We start from the raw sequence: 17,826 nt of genomic DNA on the forward strand, positions 1-17,826 counted from the left end.
TTATTTGCTTGTTTATCTTTGTGGGCAGTAACTGATTAGAGAGAAGGCATTATGATTATATTGACTTATGAACAACAGGCAAATTAAGCTACTGGATTTCTCAACATACAGAAATTGTTGCCAAGGGCAAAGGGAGATTACTGAGCAGAAAATGGTCTTGGAGACAGTGTTGTAACTGTAGTCACCTTTGGCTGCCACTGGATTGTCAAGAGCACATTTGATCAAAGCAGAAGGTGGGCAGGATGGCGCATGCCTGTATCCTGGCTACTCAGGGACACAGGCTGGTGGATTGCTTGAATTAAGGGCATTCTGAGCTGCAGGAGGGCTAAGGCTAAGTGGATGTCTACACTAAGTCCAGAACCAATATGATGAGCCCCTGGAAGTCCAGGGGAGGGCATGTGGTCAGGGCAAGGGGGAGATGATACCAGGCTGCCTAAGGAGTGATAACCTAGTCTGGGTAAGAGAAGGTCAAAGCCTTCATGCAGATCAACAAGGAGGTTGGACTCATCACTGGCCACTGCACTTCCAGTCTGGGCAAGTCTCAAAAATTGACAAGTTTGAGGGCAAATGGGAGTCTGCTTGGAGGTGTTTCAACTGAACTTGGGATTTCCGGGTGCTCAATTCAGCATGCTGTGGATTGCTTAATAGCACCTGATTGCTCTGTGTCCCTTTTCTCAAATATAAGGAAATATGCAAAGGTTCCGTCCTTTCCTCAGCAAGGGAGAGCCCCCAACTAGGGGCAGTTGTAAGCTGCAATCCTTCTATTTCTTGTATTTCCTATACAGATGATAATATTTAAAACTGGAAGAGATCTTGGAAGTCACCTAAGCCCCATTCCCATTTTACTGGATCAGGAAACTGAGGCAAAGGTTTCAAGACAATAGGTTTCAAACCCAGGTCTTGAATCTAGCGCAAGTACTTTTTCCATTGTTCCTTAGTCAATAAATCCTAGGGTCTTGCCTGAAGGGCATGGACATTAAGTCACTTCCTGAAGTTAGGAAGGATCAGTGGCAGCATTTGGAATCAGGGGGTAAGATATGAAGCCAGGTCTTCCTGATGGCCAACCCCGCACTCTGTCTATTAGTCCTCGGTGCCTTTATTTCCTACCCTATAAAATGAGGATAACATTCCATGTTTCAAATGGGGTACAATGTAAGAAAAAGCAAAGTACTATATATGGTAATAAGCTAATGAATAGGAAAACTATTGGAAAACAAGCACTATATAAATTTTAGAAAATGTCATGATTATGTTCCAGTTATGTTTTGGCTTCTCTGTAATAATTCATTCATGCAGCGATGCAAAAGTCAAACCATATAAATAGATCTTTACTCATCTGGGCATATGCTAGACCCACATGATAAATCTTGTATCTCTTTGAAACAATGCTTTTGACTTAATAACCTCCCAACTCCCAGGAGCACACAGCTATTCCTTGCTGGGAGACATGGGAATTTGGCTCTGTTTCAGGGCTCTGAATTAGGATTGGGTATATCTGACAATCACCATGCCACCCATCTCTGTTGGAAGGGGAAAATCAGGCCACACAGATGAGAAAATGTCTACTCTAAACCTTAAAACCTGAGCAATGTTAAATTTCCAGTTGATTGGCCTTAATTCCTGTCCAGTTCCTGAAAAACTATTAAGACCAATCATTTTTCCAATTGTGAAAGTGGGGGGGAAGCTATGGGGAAATTTTTTAGCACCTCAAAAATCACCTCTAATGGTTCAGGGTCATGAAAACCTAAGTCAGTAGATTTATTTTTAATTGCTGCAGTAACAATATAAAATAATTTTGGGTCAATGTGCTTTGGCAAGGTGTGAAATAGTTGGATTTGTGGGCAGTTTGACCAGTAGGTCACTTGTTTTTGTTCTTAATCTGTCTGAGAAGAGGATTAAAAAAAATGCAACAACCTCCAAAACTAAACTGGTCTGTCTCCTTCCACCTGCTACTAGGAACATTTTTGAAAAGTACTTGTAAACTCAAGACATCAGAGCATGAAGTCTTGTCTTTGACAGTCTTATCATTTTTAGTTTTCTTTTTTTATTTGGCTATTCATTTTGAATAATATTCTATCTTTTTTTCCTAAGACTGGTAGCCTCCATCATCTGAGTTATCATCTCTAGAATGGCATACCTTGCTCTTCACAACCTGTCCCCAGCTTACCATTCTTGCTTATTTCTTTCAGTCCTTAAAACCGACATAGACATACTAGCAAAACAACGGCACCCTACTGCCATTTAGTTTCAGATAGGTCTCTTGGGAGAGAGTTGTCCAAGTCTCCTGATTGGTATCCATGTTGTCCCCCTCCTGAGAAAGCAGGCTTGGGGTGAATGGTTCTCACTTGAGTTGAAGCAGTCTTAGGGTACTGCTACATTATTTGTCTTGAGAAAGAGTCATCCAAAGCCATGGGCCACATGCTAGGTTGAAGTTAACCAAGTTGCATCTCCATGGTCCTCTCACTAAGAAGTTGGCTAAGCATGTTGCCTAGAGGCTTTTGTTTCAAACTTAATTACACAATAATAAATCTTCTTCAAATATATACCGAGAGAAGATTATAAGGCAGAAGCTCCGCCCCCCCCCCAATTAAACCTCTAGGTGTCCGTCTTCTTCATTTAGGAATGGTACTCTGCCTTTTGAAGTCCCATGAAATACTTCATCTAGACATGACACAGTAGCATCTCAAGGATCATTCTTTCTTTTTAGAAATATTCAGGGGCAGCTAGGTGGTACACTGCATACAGCATGGGTCCTGGAGTCAGGAGAACCTGAGTTCGAATCTGGCCTCAGACACTTATACTTAGTAGCTGTGTGACCTTGGGCAAGTCACTTAACCCCAATTGCCTCAAAAAATAATTAAAATAGAAATGTTCAAAGGCCTCCTTAAAAACAAAACAAAACAAAAAAACCCATGGTTGGGCCAAAGGCTTGGACATCCCTCCCAAAGGAATTTTGAATCAAATGACTGATTAACTGGCTTGAGTCTAAGGGTCTAATGGTATCATACAATAGACACAAATTTCAGGATTTAGCATGAAATAGCTCAGATGAAACGAAAACAAGCTACTAATAATAACTAGAATTTGTGTTGAGCTTTGAGGTTCATAAAGCACTTTACCTGTCATCTCGTCTCATCTTCCCAGGGTTTCCAAGAACCCTAGGAGGGAGGTGCTATTTTTATTCCCATTTTATAGATGGGGCAAACTAAGGATGAGAGAGGGTAAGTGCCTTGCTGAGGGTCATTCAGCTAAATACCTCCAGCAGAATTTGAATTCATTTCTTCCTGACTCCAAGTCCATGGGAGTTTTGGCCACAATGTCCTAGCTGCATGTGAGAATTCTATTTCACAGAATTTGAGATTTGGAATGGACCTCAACAGCCATTTAGAGGAACCCATATGCAAATTAATCTCCAGGGAACAGACTCAGCAAGTTCTCCACTGGTCTGTTACATATTTTGGCTGGTAGACCCTAGGCAAGCCAGGCAACCAATCATTCAGTGCTCCAAGAATCTCTTGAGGACTGTCAGTTGCCAATCTACTGGTAGAGAGAGAGATTTTTCTCAATGGAAGTTCCCTGGATGAATAAATTCACAGGTCTAAGATAGCTAAACATTTCAAGAAGTATATATAAAACCATAAGATCATCGATCTAAAGCTGTGAATTTCATCCTCATTTTACAGATGAGGAAACTGAGGCCCAGAAAGGTTGTGACTTGCTCAAAGTCACACAGACAGTAAGTACCAGCACAATTGTTCTTATTCAAATCTTCTGACTCCAGAATTCTTTCTATGAATGGGTTGTAAATTATGGAACTGGCGCTGGAAGAGACCTCAGAAGCCATATGACCCAACCCACTCATTTTACAGAAGGAAACTGAGGCCCAGTGTTGCAGCAGTAGTTAAGGATCAGGGGTGAAACGTTAATCTCAGCAGGCCCTTCTGACTCCAGAACCAGTGATCTTTTCTCCACTGGGCCCCACGGCTTCCACCTTTAGCAATATTTTCTTTTCTCTTCATGGTGCTCTTTCCTCTATTCTCTGACTTTACGGGACCCAAGAGGCAAGCATTCCTGTCTCACCTATTCTTCCACACTAAGATCCAGAGTCATTTGTAAGCCATTTTCTCTTATGAGTTTGTCGGCACGGGTGTCACTGTCTCCTTTTTCACTCTTCAAAGATTTCTTTATATGAGTTTTAAGTCTCCTGGGTCTCTTAAGGGGTTCTAAAGCGTTCCTGGCAGTTTTCTTCCTCTTCTAATGGCTTCTTCTTTTCAGGATTTCCTTTGAGTTCTCTTAATTTACGCAGCAGGTAATAATATTTAGCAGTCTTCAAAAATAGTTCTCTTTTCTCTGTGGCAGAAAATTAGATTTTTCTGGACTGAAGAGGAGCTTTGATATATCCTTATCTACTCAATTTTCCCAGGAAGGCCAGTAACATTTAATGCAAAGGTTTTCTAATAGTCTCACAACTGGCACACTGATGACACATTAGGGACATGGGGAGGAAATAGATGGATTTTTAGCAGGGATATTTGGAAGAGAAAGAAGCTCTACTTTTTTTCTGTCAAGGCCCCATTCTGGAGAATTTTCCATTTCAAAATGCCTTCTAGGCCATGAAGAAAAGAATAGGGTGAGTCAAATATAGGAGGGGATAAGGGATTTAGAATAAAGATATCTTAATGAGCTGGTACCTTTGCCAGTGATTTTTAAAAATGAAATATCCCAAGGGGAGTCTTGTAGTGGTTTATGCCTGTTGGGTTCAAGCAAACTTCTCCCAGGGTTAGGCAAACCCTTCTGATTGCAGGGCTTCCCCGGAAACCTGCATTGTGCCTAATTGCATCTCTCAAAAGCTGCTACATCTCTTCCCAGCACTAACTGTCAAAAACGAAAGGAGTCTATTGGCCCTGGGAAGATGGGTCAGTCAAGCCCTAGAGCCTACAGCCTGCCATCATTCATACTTAGCTCTATCACAGTGTAGACCTGGCTAAGTTGCCTTATCTTTCCATCAGCCTCCGTAACAGCCATTAGTAATGCAAGGGTTTGCTTGTTTGTTTTGGTTTGTTTTTTGACCTATTCATTCTCAAAATGAAAGGAGCCCCTGCAATGGAGGAATATAGGGTCATCAAGAAACAGCATCTGCCAGCAGTGTTTCTGGGGAGCAGAGCCTGGGGGGCTGGGATGGCAGGTTGCTTAGGTGACACCTACCCAGTGCCACTCTTCAAGTGACGTGCATGACTGCGAATGTCAAGTTCATTCTCAATTATCCATGGTCCAGCCATCTGGCCGTTCTTGAGAGACCATGTGATTGGAGACAGAGCTGGACGAGTCCTCAAAGGCCATGACTCCAACACTCTCATTTTACAGAAGAGCAGCCTGAGATCCAGAGACACTAAAAAACTTACCCAATCACTTTTGAATCTAAACATCATTTCAATTGTACTATGATGCCTCTAGGGCAGCTAGATACACAGTGGATAGAATGCCAGGCCAGGAAGACTCATCTTCTTGAGTTCAAATCTGGCCTCAGACACTAGCTGTGTGACCCTGGGCAGGTCGTGTAACCCTGGTTGCCTCAGTTTCCTCATCTGAAAATGAGCTGGGGAAAGAAATGGCAAACCACTACCAATATCTCTGCCAAGAAAACCCCAAATGGGGTCATGAAGAGTTGGACACGACTGAAATAAATGAACAACATGATACCTCTTACCTTATTCCCACACACACTTTCTCTCTCTGGTGTGATCAACCCCTCTGACTCCTTTCCATTTTCTTTCAGATGGCTTTTTACCCTAATTTAAGAAGCCAGTAGCAACAACAAACCAGCACACGCAGCAGTCTTCCCTGGTGCTCGTTTTTCTTGACCTCTTTGCACTATCAAACACTCTCTCTTAGAAACATCCTCCTTCCTTGTCTTCTGGGACCTATTATACATACCTTCTGCTCTGTTGATGGATAATTTTCTTTCCTCCTCTGGTTCCCTCCAATTCTGGTGAGATTTCTGCAAGTTCTCCTTCCATTTCCCTTTGCTTAGGAGAGAGCCATCACTTTTACTGCTTCAGACATTACTTCTGTGTTGATGACACATTTTATTCTATGCATTTCAACACCAAGGGGTTGGTTACACAAAAATGGGTAAGGACCTCTGGCCTCTAGACTAAAACCTGAAAAGTAAATGATCCTTCAGCCACTGCATCCAGTGAAGGGAACCAGCCCCTGAGGAGAGCCCCCAATCCAGGGGGGCTGCTCTCCTGGTTAGGAAGCTTCTCTCTCCCAAACTGGTTCCTTCTCCTATCTCCTTTATTCCCATTGTCTTTGGCCACCCTGCCCTGAGCTCAGGCAGGTCACAAACCTTGAAATTAGGTAGGATCTACCCTTTTTCTTATCCTCCACATTCAGTAATTCATTAGGTCTTTTGGAATGTCTTTGATATCTGCTCCTTCACCTCTGTTCCCATTCCACCCTCCTTATCCAGGCTCTTATCACTCACACCCAGGTTATTAGTGTAACATCTCCCTCTCTGGCTTCCTGGACTCCTAATCTTTCCCTTCACCCTCTTCCCTACCTTCATCCTTCCCTCCTTCACTCCACACCTCTCCCAGATGAACATGCCACGAACTTTCAACATGCCGTTGATCTCCTAAGAACCTTCAGTGACTCTGTTATCTATGTCCTCCTATTCTGAACTAGGGACACTGTCCATAACTTGGCTGCTTCCACTCAGCTCTACTCCCCAGTACACACCTCTGCCTTATTCAGGCAGTTTCCCTCTCGTGGAATGTTTCCATCCAAGTCTCCAAATTCTACTGACTTTTTCCTCAAAGATCAAGTTCAAGTTGTAGCAAAGCTTTCCTGACCCTTTGGTCTTAATTTTACTTCATCAATCATTAAGTATTTATTAAGCACTTACCATGTGGTACCATACCAGAAACTTGGCAAACCATAACAAAAAAAGGAAAACAGTCCTTGTCCTCAAGGTGCTTACATTCTATCAAGGAAGTGATAAGCGAGGTTACAAAAGTAGTAAATATCTGAGACATGATTTGAATTCAGGTCCTCCTGCCTCCAAAACCAGTGCCAAAGCTACTATGACAGGCAGTTTGATATTTTCTTAGGGTGTTGGGTCTGTCTCCACCACTAAACTCTAAGCTTCTTGAGTTCAGGGACCATACATTCTTGTGCTTTTCTTTCCCTTACTGTGATTGAGAGGATTGAGTCCAAAGCAAATCCCAAAATAGTATCAGTCAATTGATAAACCACACATCCCATCTCAAACCACATTACATACATACGAATGTACATGCACATCCATACACATGAGTCTTCTGTTTTCCTTCAGCTAGCAAAGTCAGCACCCCTCCCCCACCCCACCTTTGTTCTATGACGGAGCATGGTAATGGGGAAACACAAAGTGTTTCAACATAGGCTTCTGGTGAATCTAGTGAAGTGTCCTCACAGTCTGGTGGGAAAACAGCTTTCTAGAATACTACTGCTGTGTTCTTTTTTTCAGAAAGAGCTGAAGGGACAGTGTTGTCCATTATACTTGAACACCTAAGAAATACACAGACCTATTGCTTTCTCCTTCCCTTCCTCCCCACACACATTGGCTGGACCACGCATGGTCAAAAATGGATGCGTCCTGGCCAGAAGTATTGGCCATGATAAGTCACCCTTCTCTTTACTAAGGTTTCTGTTGTTTCATTGACTGAAGTTAACTTGGCTCTCTTGTACACACATATGCTTAAAAACCAACAGCCAATGTTTAAGATGAGTGAAAAACAATCAGCAGATTTCTCACGATGAATCATTTGGCCAGCTATGGCTTTCCTTCTTTATTAGTGCTGTGGTCATATAACAATACGGGATGAAGCTGACTCTTAGTACCAAATCTAAAACTTGGGACATTCAAACAAAGTGTGCTTGAGAACCATAGAGAGCTTTCATCAATATATCTTGATCCCATTATCAAGGAAGAATCTCTTAATTACACAAGTAAGCCAACAGCCTTAAAAACAGTCACCTAAGCAGAATCCCAATTGATTAATTTCTTAAAGGCACTTCCTCACTAGGACATTAACAGCATCTGGGCTTTGGATGTGTCACACGCACAGAAACAAAATGGAATGCCGCTTCAAGTACTTCACGTGGAGAAAATCTTTTTGTTCCCCACATTGGAATGTAAGTGGATTTAGAGTTAATTTTTAACTAGAGTGAACTTTTTGTTTCAAAAAGAGGAGGCTTTTCTTGAGACTAAACCAAAGTGTTTAATCAATTTCAATATATGACTTTCCTTGAACATGAACCTGAGAGATGGATCAATAAAGCAGTTGGATTGTAAATGAGGCTGATGCAAAAGTAAACATAATAGCATTTAGATAATACAATGGGGGGAAGGAGGAGGTGGAAGGAGAGAAATAAATAGGGAAATAATTATTCATTTTATTTCAAATTCATCCTCTTACCTGTTTTTATGCAATCTGATGACTTGCAAATTCCATCTGAAAAAAAAAAGGGAGCGCAGAGATAAAAGTATACTATATGTATTTACCAGCAGCTTTTGCCCTATTTTTTGTTCTATTTAAGATTGTCATTTTAATGGATGGTTCATTAACAATAAACACAATAGAAGTCCAAGTACTATGTATCTCCATGAGTCAGAGGGAAACAATACAATAAAAAAGGCACAGTACATACATTACATTTAGATGATAAAGACAAATGTATATGTTTACAGTGAGATTTCTATTAGAAGGAGAGAATCATATCTGCTAAGCTCCCGGATTTCTTAAATTGGAGTAATCAGCTGTTCAGGCCTACTAATCACTTTTCCCATTAAGGAACTAATCCTTGCTATGAAAACTCCTCAGCCCCAAATTAGGCCTCCTAAACTCCAAGGAAGCCCTATCGAATGTCAATGAGCCAAGAGCAGCAAGGTCCTAACTCCATTCTGCCAGGAAATCCTATACTCTCAATTCAGATAAAAGTATTTACACTTGGATCAGCTACTCACACATTTTGTATTCTTGGGGGAAACTGGTTTCCCTTTTCTTGTCCTCATTTCCCTCACTTATAAAATACAAGGTATGGGAGACCATTCCAACTCCAATATTCTATGACTGCATGACTCTTGTGACAAAAAAAGCACATGAACTAAGTAGGCTAAGTAATGGAAAGCTCAGCTCAAACTTTGAACACCTTATTTTAGGGCCCTGGGTGATTTCTAGATATAGTGTATGACATATTTTGTATTCCATATTTCATGCTAAGTGCCTTCTAAAATTTTGACTCTTTCTTCCCATGAGACTGTTAGAGCTGAAAAAGAACTTAGATGTTATATAGTATAACCTTTTCATTACATAGGTAAAGGAAATTCAACCTGGAGAAGGGATGTGACCTATGCAAGGTCACACAGATAGCTAGATAGAGATAGAGATAGAGATATAGATAGGAAGATCTATCTATAGAGATGTCTATCTGTATATGGGGTGTGTGTGTGTGTGTGTGTGTGTATGTGTGTGTGTGATTAGCTGTCTGTATGACCCCCAACTCCCAGTGTATATACCAACCACTGTCCATTAGTACTGGTTAGCTATTACAGCGCATGGCAATGATTTCATTCTCCACTTTAGACCCACGAGGTCTCTCTCGACTCACCGTCATGGGTGGCATAAAGAACTATCATCGTGACCGCTATGATGGTGAGCAGAAGCACAAGAACGGAAAGACTCAGCTCCAGGGAGGTCCATCGCTGCTTTGCCTTCGGCTTGGGGCTGCTGATTTCAGTTATATCCATCTGGCTTTCTGATCTGCCCATAACCTAAGGTCTGAAAAGACAGAGAAAATGGCACACATCTCAGTAGTTATTAGATGCCTGACCTTTATACATGTTGAATGATGAAAGTGGGTTAGAAAGTGGTTTGTTCAAAGGGTTACTAAAAATCTTCGCCCTGAAATAAACATGCTTGAAGCCCAGAGGTCAGAATCTATCTCTCACAAGGTTTCATGGGATCTTGATATGCCATGGAAGGGCCAAAGAGAGTCCAAGAGGCTTAGATTTAGAGAAATACTCACTTAGCGTTCTGCTCCTCAGAAGTTCAGAAGCAAATAATTTCTGTACAGTCATTAAGGATCTCTCCTAACCCCTCCTCTTGATCTCCGAACTGTTGTCAAAGTTTACTTCTATATCTCCTGGCTCTCTTCACAATCTCAGAAATCAACGACTAATAAATATCTCAAGGTTTTGATTAAGTAAGATAATGACTGAAACGACTAGAGTTTCCAAAACATAATCTCCTCCAACGAATGGACAAACACACCCCCAGGCACATGCACAAACACCTTTGGGGAAGTTTCTGATTTCTTAATCTCTAAAAATAGCTTTCCTCTAGCTCAGCAATTCTGACAGTGCTGGTCATCAGGTCTGAACCTCTGCCCCGCCTGGAGAATACATATGAAAGCTGTCACTTATTTACTCAGGGGGCCAAAAGTCAACAGCTTCAATTTTTGACAGGATATATGCCTCTGTGTGTGTGTGTGTGTGTGTGTGTGTGTTGTATACAAGTAATCATTTTTATTGTTGAGTCATTTCAGTTGACTGACTCTTTGAGACCCCATTTGTTTTGTTTTGGTTTTTTGCAAAGATAAAGCGGTTTGCCATTTCCTTCTCTAGCTCATTTTTACAGAGGAGAAACTGAGATAACCAGGGTGAAGTGACTTGCCCAGGGTCACACAGCTAGTAAACGTCTGAGGCTGAACTGGAACTCCTGAAGAGGAGTCTTCCTGATTTCACACTCAGTGCTCTATGCACTATTGCGCCACCTAGCTGCCTTACAAGTCTTCATACATGTGTCTTTCCTCTTCCATAGATTCCCAAAGCGGGCAATACCACCTGCTGGGGGGTGCTGGAATGATCCAGAGGGCGGTAGTAACCTCTGGTAGTAGCCTTGGGAGCATTGAATAAAAATGAGGGGGTGGTGGAAGCGTAAGGAAAGAAAATAAGAAAATTTTGGGAAAAATCTGTGGTGCAACAGTTAAAGTTGTAGTGATTACATTATTTTCCAAATAAACACGCAAAATGTAAGCTGTAACTGATCAATGATCAAGTCCACCGGCAGGTCTGAATAAGCAAGTGTTGGCAGGCAAGCACGGGGAGCATTACTAGGAAGTCCTGCACGTAACGACAGGAATACCTTGCATATAATTGCTTACAATACGATACCACACAGTTAAATGACAAAATATTGCATCATCAAAATTTCCATGCAGGAGAAAAAAACATAAGTTCACAATAAATTATTAAATTTTAGATGTGTCATTTAAAACATTTTATATTTTTTGAAATGATGCAAATTAAAAAAAAAGTTGAAGGGTTAAAGAAAGTAGATTTCTGGGGTGGGGAGCTAAGTAAATATTTTTTTTTTTGAAAAGGGGGTAGTAGGCCAAAGAAGTTTGGGAACCTCTGATCTAGACTATCCCATATGAATGTGTATATGATTGATATTGATTATGATTCCTATTAAGTATGATTCGTATTGAAAGGCAGTGTAGTATAGTGGCTAGAGGAACCAGGAAAACTCAAGTTCAAGCTCTAACTCAGATATAAACTGTCAGTCTCTTGAAGTCCCCAGACAATTGTTTAAGACTCAAAGTTACAGAAAATCTGAGCAACATTGGGAGATGGAGTTTCTTCCTCTGAGAATTCCCTGCACCGATGAAATCCCACAGGTCTACTCCCTTTCCCTAACATTAATATATGAGAGATAGCGTGGCATCTCTCATATTAGGGAAGCTCTGAGTTCAAATCCCACTTCTAACTCCCAAGAGCGGTGTGACCAACTACTCAAACTCTGAGTGTGCTAGGCAACTCTGTCAAACTCTGGTTTGAGAAAAGGTGCCAGAGAGGGATCTCTTCACTAGAAGTTCCCTCATGCCAGTGGTTCTCAAACTTTTTGGTTTCAGGACCACTTCATACATTGAAAATTATTCAAGACCCTTCCCCCTAAGAACTTCTGTTTATGTGGACTATATCTATTGATATTACCATATTAGAAATGAAAACAACTCAGTGTTATCTTGAAAATTGTTTCAACTTCCCAGGATCCCTGAAAGGGTCTGTCCTCAAGCATCCCCAACCGCACTTTGAAAACCATTATATGGTTAAAAAAAACCCAAAACTGCCCTTTACAAATGAAATCACAGGGTTGGTCCAAAGAACCTAAATTAAACCATATGTGTATACACAAATATATACTTCTATTGTCTAGTGTTATTAAAGAAAAACAAAACAGAACAAATCCAATCAGGCAATCAAAAAGCATTTATTAAGTGCCTACTATACTGGCATATGCCAGGCTCTATGTTAAGCTCTGGAGATGCAAAGAAAGGGAAAGTCAGTTCTCTCTAAGCCTTGTTTTCTTTTTGCCAGGCATTAAGATATCTGCTTTATTGATATCCAGAGCAGAAATGACACCCCCCCCCCAAATCAGGAGAACACACTCAGACATTCCCAGAATGAAGGGAGCCCTTTTATTCTGTAAGTATTTTGATACTTTTAGAAATGCAATATTGAACATAACTATATAAGGTTACACGTCATATAAAAATCTAGATTGTTTGAAGGCATTAAAAAATGTATTTTAGATGTCCTAATGTTCTCCTAACTACTTATTTGAAAAGAGTTAAAACACACGTGCTCGCGCGCGAGCGCGCGCGCGCGCACACACACACACACACACACACACACAAACACACTCAATTTCCTATTACTGGAGAAGCATGGTGCTTATCTAAACCCTGCAGATTTGATCTTAACTTAAGTGGGCTGGGAAACCAACAAAAGCAGCCTCAAAAAAGACTTAGTGAAAGTCCCTTTACATTTTAATTGCAGTCACAATAGAACCCAAGAATAATTTAAATAGATTCCAGCTTTATTTTCAAGTTTTTTTTTTATTTCATTTAGTACCCTGGCCATTATCTAACTACAGAAGTTTAGACCAAACCAGACAGTTTGAATTATTTTCATTTACAATGGACAAGGCGTCACTGGGGGCTAATTAGCTGAATGAGCCATTTGGTTCTTCCTACAGAGGCATAAATCTGACTTAGATCTTAGATAAAATCAGCAATATTTTCTCTGGGATGCTCACCTCCAGATTCAAAGGTCTCATTAAGTCCTAAGGAGGTTTGAGAGGATTCTCAACATTTCCCCCAAATGCTTACTTTACTTATTTCCCCCCAGATACTTCTGCCACAATAATTTATCAAAGGATCACAAAGTTAGTGCCATAAAGGACCACAGCGGTCAACCTAGTACTAGCCCCTTCCTTTTATAGATGAGCAAGCACCAATGATTCAAACCCAAAGAAGTGGACATAACCTGCCCAAGGTCACACAGAATCATGGCAGAGCCAGGATAGAAACTGCAGTCCTGACTCAAATCCAGAACTTTTTTTCTCCACACTCAGAAAAATCAGTAAAAAGTTTTTTTCCAAATTCTCCCTTATGTTTTTTTTTTGTTCACTGAAATAACAATTGCCCAGCTAAATTTCTTAGAGCTGAATTTACTTAGTCCTCACCAAGACAGCCAAAGGTTTAAACAAAATGTTTGCTTAGACAGTAGTTGCAAAAGATCTAGCAAGTTAATACCGACTCCTTGTCTAGTACTACGCTGCCTGGCACCTTCCTCCCTTTAACTGTTTCCCTCTCAGTTCCTCCAGGGTGGAGGCTTGTCCATCTGGCTCCCAACGTACAAAGCCATCCTAAGGAGGTAGGTATGGTTAGTCTTAACAGTGACCTAGAGTGGCAGCAGCTGCCTTCTTGATCAAAAGTGCTCCTTAGGATACATTTCCTTTAAGGAAAGGAAATTCTAAGTGTCAATAACATCTTTTATATTCTTTTGCAAATTGTCTTTTTCTTTGCAGGCCTCACTACTTTTCTTATGGGATTGTTGAAAGCAATTCTTTTAAGGGACTTAAATTACCTAAGAAAAATCTTAGAAATTCTAGCACCCAAGTAACTACCCAAATTGCCATGTAGTTAAATTCTCTTAAGCAATTTGGAGACAAGGGTGTGTGTGTGTGTGTGTGTGTGTGTGTGTGTGTGTGTCTGTGTGTGTCTGTGTGTGTGTGTATTTGTGGAGGTGGGAGAGTTTGAATTTTAATCCTTAGAGTAGGCTGTGTGTCACCCAGGTGGTTGCAAGCTGCCCCTTCTCTGATCTTTTTAAGAGACAAAAAGGGAGGGTGGGTAGAGTAATTCAGTAGATGCAGTTAACAGGACTACCGGTGATCCTCCCTCCTATGAGGCTAAGGAAAAAATACACCTGTATCATTGACTCACTGTGTTTCCACTAGAAGTGCTATGCTTTTGAAAACTGGAGACTAAAAAGTACACGGAGTTGTACTCTTGAGGGTAGGGAGGATGGTTAAATTCCTTGCAACAGTCCCAAATCAGCCTCTTAGTTTTGAGAGTTACTCGGAGCATTGAGACTTACTCAAGGTCATCCAGATAATTTGAGCATTGGCAGGTACTGCAGAAGCCAAGCTCATCTTTCCATCCACTACCCCACGCAGCCTCTTCAACACAGTGTATGTGAAGGGGCGGGGGAGGAGGGATGGGGGGGGCAAATAAAAGGATTAATCCCAAGCAGGGTCTCCAATCTTCCACTTAGGACCTACCAGTTACGGCCCTGGACCACTCATTGAAATGACTAATTAAGATCAAGGGACGATTCTGATTATTTTTGCCCCAATATAATTACTACATCAAAGTGATAGAAAGAGGCAATCCTCCAGATAAGAGAGTATAATCCTATTATCAGATGGACAAATTGACGAGCCCGAGGAAAACCGGTGAGTTCAGAGAATACACGTACTTAGCAATTTTCGTCTTCAAAGCACTCCACTCATATTAACTTATTCCTTCCAGCCCCTGCGGTTGTGATATGTAATTACAATGTGTATTACTATACCACTTTAACAGGTGTGGAAATGGAGGCACAGGGGGAGGTCGAGACAGATTCCATTCTTGAGGCTATGGCCTCAAGTGAGGCCAGTGAGCAGCTCACTACAGGAATTGATCTTCCCAGGCTGTAGCTAGTAAGTGACCCACTACTGGGATCGGGATGGAACAGTTGCTGGCTACAAAGTTTCAGCCGCATCGCCTGCCTTACTGCACGAGCCTATGAAACCGCACCAAATCTAGAAACTTTAGCAGACGCTGAAAAACATGTCCCAGTAGTACAAGGCAATGGGCCGTAACTGCTCTCGGAGCTGATTAGACAGCTCCGCAATGCTTACGCTGCAAACCGGTGGCTACTTTCTGCTGCTGAAGGAAATTACCCTTTTTAATTAAGAGCTGGATCAGGGAGTGCTCAGTGTCAGGGCTCTATCAACAGAAGGCTTGAGGGCGTGCTGCTCCTCTCTCGTAACTGCCAAGTGGAATCTCTATCGCAATTTAGGTTGCGAATCACAGCGGGGTTTCGCAAACTTTTATATAGACTTGGGAAGGAGCGACCGGGCTGCGCCTCGCCCGGATGCTGGAGACAATCGTGCAATCAGGACTGAGCTCACCCAGGCTGAAAGGGAGATGAAGAGAAAAGGCAAAGACGAGGCACGGCTCCGGGGCAGCGGAAGGAGGAGCGACGGTGGCATTTTCTGAGGCACAATTAGGGTTAGGGTTAGGGTTAGGGTTAGGGAAGAGGGTTTGGACACCACGGTGAGGACTGAAGCAAGCTTTCAAAAGCCATCTTGTCCCTCCAGAAATATGTCAGAGACATGGCCAAGCCCCAGCTCGGCCGCGTAACTGGGTCCCCAAGATGCCACCACCCACCAAGCAGAACTTGCAGAAAGAGGTTACCGAGCACAACGGACTCGTGAGCGGGAAAGCCAGACGCACCCCTCTCTCTGGTCTTTCTCCTGTTCATCCGACTCCTTACTTGAGGGTCCCACGTGCTGCCCAGCCCGTTCCGTTCCACCCCCCGCCCCTTCTGGTCTCCAATCCCCAGCCTCTGCCTTCCTTTCCCAGTGTTTCTCCCGGTGTCCGGGGCCCCGCTGTCCAGCTGCAGCTGCCCGGTCTCCGTTCTCTCGGGCTCTGCCGCCCTGCACCTGGTCCCGCAGCCCCAGCGCAGGTCCCCCATTAGCCTGCTCACTGCCCGTCCCCAGAGGCTCTCTCCCACCAGCAGCCCCGGGGCTCGCTTCCTGCCAGCGCCTTCCCCTGGCACCCCCCAGCCTCCCAGTCCCTGGGGCCGGCTCCCTCTCCCGGGACTCACCAGCCGGATCTGGGAGAAGTTCGTGGATGATGTAAATAGACACATCCCCAACCAATGAGATCGCGGAGACCGAGGGCTGCCCCGGGAGCCCCAAGCCGCGCGCACGTTGGCAGCAGCGGGCAGCTGGGGGGAAGCGCCGAGCGCCAGCGAGCCCCGGAGGCGGCGGCGGTGGCGGCGGTGGCGGGGGCAGAAAAGGAGGAGGAGGAGGAGGACCGAGGAGGGTAGAAGAAGGGGAAGGCAAGGAGGGGGAGGGGAAAGGGGGTGGGAGGAGGAGGAGGAGGAGGAGGAGGAAGAAGATGGGATGATTTGCAGCTGCAGAGGCAGCGCTCCAAGGGAGGACACCAGGGCCCTCCTCCTCTTCCTCCTCTTCCTCCTCCTCGGCTCGGGCTACGACCCCGCAGGCACTAGGAGCCCGGGCATTCCCCGAACACCCATCCCCCGAGATTGGCCCCCGCTCTTCTAGCAGCTCCTGCCACACGAGTTACGCTCCAGCTCCGGTCGCGGGTCTGCCAAGCTCCGCATCCCCTCCCAGCACCTTTCCCCTCCTCCCCACTCTTGCCCTCCTCCACTCTCTAAACCGCCTTGCCGTCCCCTCCCGCCCCCCTCGAGACCAGCCAATGCAGCTGCTGGGCGCTGAGGGAGAGCAGCTATAGGGATGGAGGGGTGGGGGAGGGGTTGACCTTAAGTTCCCCCCCTCCCCCCGTTGACCCTAGGCGATGGTCTCTCGAGTGGGTTACCTGGGGACCTAGTGCTGGTTGCCAGAGGCGGAGAGAGAAAAGACTGGCTCTCACCTTTCTTCCCCCCCCCCCCCGCCCCCCCGAGGGCTTGGCCAAACATTCTTGGAATGGTAAACTGAGGGTTTGCCAGGAACTCTGGCGTCTCTTCCCACCTGAGCGGACTCCCGAGCGCCCTTGGCGGTGTCGAGGTCCTGCCCCCGACCCTGGAGTAGGAGTGGGGGACGACCCGCGATCTCCAGCCCCAACTAGAGTCCCCGTCAGCCTTGGGCCACCGCACGCTCTGCCCAAAGGCTGCCCACACTGTCCCAGCCAGGGCAGAAGGCAAGGTGTGGAGGCAGCCCAGGAAGGGGCTGAGAGTTAGTGGGCAGCACACCCTAGGTAGACTTGCGGGATACCTTCCAGCCCCCTGCGCTTACCGCACAGTCCCGCAGCCCGGAATTGTGCGCTAAGTCATTGCAGATTTCTTCTCTGACCAGAGGAAAAACAAGGAAATACTTTTTTTCCCCGAGGTGGGTTCATGAATCCAAGTTGGCTCTAACAGCTGGACTTTTTCAGGGATCACTGGGGATTTGCAACTCCAAAGGTTTTCTTTTGCCTCTGAGATCCTTAATTCGTGTATTTAAATTGCTTTTACTTTAAGCCTTTAAGTCATTTCAACTGGTTTTACTTGTAGCGGGCTTTGGACCCGGAGGGTACTATAAGGCAACCCTAGAGGCCATTCTAAACCAAGGGTCCTTAACCTGGCGTCCATGGGGGTCCGTGGGTAGAATTCAGCGTGTCTGAACTTGGATAGGCAAAAATTACATCTTTGTTTGCGCTAACCTTTAA

General features: G+C 44.0%; 1 protein-coding gene across 3 annotated transcripts in view; it reads right to left on the reverse strand.

The window, feature by feature from the left end:
• The window catches only part of MME (membrane metalloendopeptidase), a 132,383-nt gene extending 116,016 nt beyond the window's left edge, over positions 1-16,367 (reverse strand). For 2 of the 3 annotated variants that reach the window (XM_027876124.1, XM_027876122.1), the window contains exons 1-3: positions 16,262-16,367; positions 9,652-9,821; positions 8,460-8,495 (exon numbers count right to left, since the gene is read on the reverse strand). In XM_027876124.1, coding sequence (XP_027731925.1) covers positions 8,460-8,495; positions 9,652-9,811 — 196 coding nt within the window. In that variant the 5' untranslated portion in view covers positions 9,812-9,821; positions 16,262-16,367. Of the gene's footprint in view, positions 1-8,459; positions 8,496-9,651; positions 9,822-15,888; positions 15,907-16,261 lie in introns of those variants that run through there. The other variant, XM_027876123.1, reaches the window with a different exon arrangement.
• Between the last annotated feature and the right edge of the window lie 1,459 nt (positions 16,368-17,826).

This window comes from Vombatus ursinus, unplaced genomic scaffold (genome assembly GCF_900497805.2).
Source record: "Vombatus ursinus unplaced genomic scaffold, bare-nosed wombat genome assembly UNPS02014810.1, whole genome shotgun sequence".
Taxonomy (NCBI): domain Eukaryota; kingdom Metazoa; phylum Chordata; class Mammalia; order Diprotodontia; family Vombatidae; genus Vombatus; species Vombatus ursinus.